Source organism: Alnus glutinosa, chromosome 6 (assembly GCF_958979055.1).
Source record: "Alnus glutinosa chromosome 6, dhAlnGlut1.1, whole genome shotgun sequence".
In the NCBI taxonomy this organism is placed as follows: domain Eukaryota; kingdom Viridiplantae; phylum Streptophyta; class Magnoliopsida; order Fagales; family Betulaceae; genus Alnus; species Alnus glutinosa.
This window is the reverse complement of record NC_084891.1, coordinates 749,935-755,010: the sequence shown is the minus strand read 5'-3', so window position 1 is coordinate 755,010 and position 5,076 is coordinate 749,935. Positions and strand designations below refer to the sequence as shown.

General features: G+C 32.5%; 1 protein-coding gene across 1 annotated transcript; it reads right to left on the bottom strand.

Moving 5' to 3' along the window:
• Positions 1–2,761: 2,761 nt before the first annotated feature.
• On the bottom strand, positions 2,762–4,780 carry LOC133871287 (RING-H2 finger protein ATL58-like). Its single transcript, XM_062308699.1, has 3 exons — positions 4,385–4,780; positions 4,224–4,306; positions 2,762–3,175 (listed from the first exon to the last, which is right to left on the bottom strand). The coding sequence occupies exons 1-3, from the start codon at positions 4,580–4,582 to the stop codon at positions 2,956–2,958; spliced, it is 501 nt and encodes a 166-aa protein (XP_062164683.1). The 5' UTR covers positions 4,583–4,780; the 3' UTR covers positions 2,762–2,955.
• Positions 4,781–5,076: the final 296 nt, after the last annotated feature.

Here is a 5,076-nt window from a genome sequence, read left to right as displayed (position 1 = left end):
GATGAGACTAGCTCGGGGATTATATAGGTGTTAAAATATTAATTAAATGATTAAATTTATTATTTTTTATAAAGATAAACTTTGTGAATAAATTATAATTTATCACAATACGTATTACAATATAGATTCTGAATTTACAGTTTAGTTTCTATTTTAGGTTGAATATTTCACGTATTGGATCTCATTTGTTGAGGTAGAGTTTGAATCAACATTCGAGGGGAGTGTTAAAATATTGAATAATTCTTTAGTAAACTCTTATACAACTATCATATAACTGGATGACGTACGTAGTAGTAAAAATTGACTTTTGATTTTGGACCAACACATTTTTTTGTTTACAAGTGTTGATCCAATGATTGATTTTTACTACCATATGTCATCCAATTGCATAGTAGTTATAATATATAAGAATCTACAAAATAGCATTACTCTAAAGTATTAATTAAGAGTACTTTTGCCAAAATAAAAAAGAAATACAGTGATTTATCTCCCTTTTTGATATACTATAGAATTCTCATTTAGAAAAACCAACCATCACTTGCTTTGGAACACAATAATTTTGTCTAAAAAAATGAAATTACATTATCTCACTTTGGAGACTGTATAACTCCCATCATATCTATGTATATATAACAAATATCAACCGTCCAAAAGCAAATAACACAAATATTTTTTTTTTTTTTAAAAAGCCACAAATTTTTTTTTTTTTTTTTAAATAATTCGATTCTCTCCAACAAATTACCAAAATCATTCTCTAAAATGCTGTGCAATTTTCAGCCTGAAAGTAAGGGGTAGTGATTAGGGGGAGGCACTTGACCGGCTTTCTCCCCCCACTTTTAAATAAACAAACCCACTTTATTGAAAAAAAAAAAAACATTAAAAAAAAAATTGGAATAAAATAGATTTATTTATTCAAAAGTGGAGGGAGAAAGCCGGTCAAGTGCTTCCCCATCACTACCCGAAAGTAAGAGGTGCAAGATTACTATCAGAAGCCCACCCGCTTGACCACCGGCCAACTCTAGCCTCTTGCCTCTCTCCTCTCCTTTGGACAATCTCTGACATTCATTGACCCAAGTTAAATAAATACACAACACACTGGTATTGAACACATTAATGGAGTGTGATAGACTGCTATGTTCTCTAGATCTATGGTGAGACGCTGGCTGTGGAAAGATGAAAAAGGCAAAGTCACCCCCATTTCTTATTCTTTTGCATCCATTTCAAAGTGTCAGAGATCAAAGATGAGAAAAAAAAAAAAAAAGATGTGGTGTGGCTGACACCTTTTCTTTGTTTAATTTGTGCTTCGGTCAATGTGATTTCACTCTTCTTCTTCTTTTTTTTTTTTTTTTTTTTTTTTTTTTTTTTTAATTTTTAATTTTTTTTTTTTAAAAAAAATAGTAAGCAATAGGGGTTGAGCTCACTGTTTTGGAATAGCCACAATTTATGTTTTTTTATAAAATAGTGTATATATATATATAATTTTTTTTTTCCAACAAAAACTTAAATTCATAAATTAATATTATGCATATGATACTATGAAAGGTGCTAGTCTGTTATCATATTGTATATATAATTAGCTATTGATTACTAAATTTTCTTTATTTATGCAGGTTAAGAGTGTTAAAATGATCATCTTATTATAAAGGAAAACGCCTTTGATAAACCAGGTTGAATTCTTTTTTTGTGTACTTTTTTTATTTATAAATATTTAATAGAATTTTGGATTGGATATGAAAAACTTTAAAAAATAAAATAATAAAATTTTTAATTCAATCTAAAAAAGTCAGCAGACAAATTTATTACCAGCAATATTATTACTGCTAAATCTTAAAAAAAAAAAAAAAAACCATTTTAAAATAAGAAAAAATATATATAAGAAAGGCATTCTCTAAAATTTTTGCCTTAGGCCTCACAATATATGAAGCCGGCCTTGCCTTCGATCAATCCTAGTTTTTTTTTTAAAAAAAAAATTAAAAGATAAAAAATTCAGAGTTGATTGGAATTAATGTCACTTTAGCATTGGTTTTTAACATTACTCTTAAGAGATACGATCCATACACTTATTTTTCACAATAGTCCCACAATAAGCTGACATGGCTGATAATATTTTATTATGTTTTTTGTTTTGTTTTCTTTTCTTTTTGTAAAAAAATAATAAAATATTACCAGCCACGTCAGCTTGTTGTGGGGCTGTTGTAAGAAATGAGTATAGGGATCATTTCTCTACTCTTAATTAATTAAATGATGGACATAAATTTCCTATAAATCAATTTGTAGAAAATTTTATACAACTCACATATAAGATTGACATGTATCTCTTGATATATGAGAAATACACGTTATTTTAATAGCATGCACTTCTCACATGCATTTTTAATAACATTAATAAAAAAACATGTGCTTCTCACATGTTTAAAGAATACATGTCACTTTTATAGGTGGGTTGTATAAAATTTTCTACAAACCAATTTATAGGAAATTTCTGTCTTTAAATAATTAAGAGCATGTTTGGATTATTTTTTAAAGCCAAAAGAGCTTTTTAGAAAAATTAAAGCTTCATTTTAATATTTTCCTAATTAATGGTGTGGTTTAAATATATATGTTTTTTAGAATAAAAAAGTGGAAGAAGTTTTTTTGAAGTTTTTTTTCCAAACATACCAGCTTTTGGTTTGATAGAACTTTTTAAATACGAAAAATACTTTTTAAACTGTAAAAAACAATCCAAAACATGCTCTAATTTACTATTTCCTGCCATGCCACCTTCTCAAAAATCAATCCAGTATGCAAGAGATAAGTTTGTGTACATAACATTATCCAATCATTAAAAAGAACAAAAAAAAAAAAAAAAAATTCAAGATAGTGGATGATCAGTTAGCTAGCTTCAGAGCTTGAATTAAGAATTTTATAGCTTTGGTATTTTCTTCACAAGCCCTTGAACTCTCTTCAAGAGATGTTCTATTGCTGACTAGTTTCTAGCTGGTCAACGTCATGAATTGGCTCAAGCCTCAATTCTGGAGTAGTTTCCGTGGAAGCAAGAAGGGAAAGGCGGCAGAGTGGGCAGGTGGTGTGGCTGGTGAGCCAGCGACCAATGCAGTCGACGTGAAAGATATGACCACATTCAGGTATTTCTTGAACCCTATCATCTGCTTGGTAGTTCCCAAGGCATACTGAGCATCTGCAACATAGAGAGGGTTCCAAAATAGATGGGAGGGGAAGTTAAATGTAGGGCGCGCACTAGTATTTCTCTCATTTCAATGATATTTAGACATGTCCTACTTCAGACAAAACTTATCAACAGAGACAACCTATAGAACTAGCTACCAGATAAAGATGAACATTCTGAAGAACTATATATCAGATGGAGATAATGATGTATATACAAACCACCAGATAAGGATGAACGTGATAAGCATGAGAAATGGAAGTTATAGAAGATAGTGTTTGATACTGATAAACCTTGTGGGTCGGCCTGGTTACCAACGGGTCTCCGGCTATCACCCATTGAAGGGCCCAGAAGGTCCGACGGCCTACATCTGAAGGACTAGAAGGCCCGACAATGTGCAACCAAGAGGCTTGCGGCCCAAACAGCCGGGAAGGATCCGGACACACTCTTGCCAGGATTTAATGCCCAACAATTGATTCCCTACTCCGCAACTCAGATAACCGCTTGCTCACGCCTTGCGTCCCCGGCCTCCTAATAGACTTAAGGAGGGAATCTCCGTATCAATAACAAATTATTAGCAAGAATCCCTAAAACCATAAAGAAGGACGAAGGATGACGGCCTATATATAGAAAGAGAGGACAGTCACTCATGCATATATGCCTTATTTACTCTACTAGGACTATGTTAAAATTTCCTCTCACTCTCACTAGCTGATTTGAGCGTTGAAGCGGTCTCGCCGGATCCAGCCATGACGAATTCCTCTAATCTCATTTCTCTCTTGCAAATCCTTTCCCTGATGAACGGCGTGCGGTTACTGTACTAACACTGTTTGCCATTCGGTGCTTGATAAAGTGATAAAGCTGTATATACAAACCTGAGTGATGTACGTGCACTTCATAAAGTTTAATTATAAATACAAACAGAGGCTCACCATTAACGTGTTACGTGTGGAAGCCTAAACATTGTTTCCAAACTTTTCTATGTTTGTTCAAATGAGAGACATAAGTGGCAACAGCTCCGATGAGACATAAGGAAAACTAACAGTGTAAGTGTACTCACTGTGGATCTATTGAAGAGAAGCTCTCCTTGCATGCGACAGCGGGAAGCATTTCTGTCATATCTTTCCTCAACCCCAATTCAAGCTGCTTAACCACAAACAGAAAAGAATATGTAAAGAAAGGCACACAAAATGGAGAGACAAACATGATAATTAATCCTACCTTTGATGTGTCATTATTGTTCTCTAGAGATGCTCTCCTTGCCGGAAGGCCTCTTCCACGCCGAAGATAGAAAAAGTAGAACAAGAGGAGAATGATAGAAGCGATGGAAACAGGTATGAGGACAATAAAAGCTTGGTATTGCTTCTGTATAGTTGCAGATCTTGAAGTTGAAGATGGGTCTGAATCAATCTGAGGCATCTCCAATAGTGCTCCGAAGACAGCAAAATTTTATAGACAAGCTTTTAGAGAAACAAAGAAACACAGAGATGAGCTAGAATTATTCAACTTCGGAGAGTGATTTGGTAGGAGACACATAGAGAGAGGGGCACAAACAGTACATTAATCACTCTACTATATATATAAAGAAAGAAAACATAAAAATTTAGCATAAACTACATTTTTATACTACAATTATCTTATAATATTAATGTGATAGTTTTAATCTTGTTTTATTTTATTTTATTTTTTTAACTAAGATGGATCTAAGAGTATCAATCTTTAGCAGAATAGGTAAATGACTTATAATAGCCAAATTTAACTATTATAAACTATTTTTTTGTGTCCAACATAATAGCTACTTCAACATTTTTCTTATAGTGTAAACAGTAAATAGTCTTGTACCTATTCACACTACAAAAAATTTTTAATTATTTTTCTTCCGCCTTTCTTTTTTTCACTCTATCTCTCACTCT

Bases quoted from the DNA above. Each gene is read 5' to 3' on its own strand.
- LOC133871287 (XM_062308699.1), bottom strand. From the start codon at position 4,582: ATGCCTCAGATTGATTCAGACCCATCTTCAACTTCAAGATCTGCAACT. The intron at 4,307-4,384 runs GTAGGATTAATT...GTGGTTAAGCAG, and splicing joins ACAATAATGACACATCAAAG to CTTGAATTGGGGTTGAGGAA. The intron at 3,176-4,223 runs GTGAGTACACTT...TCTATGTTGCAG, and splicing joins TTCTCTTCAATAGATCCACA to ATGCTCAGTATGCCTTGGGA.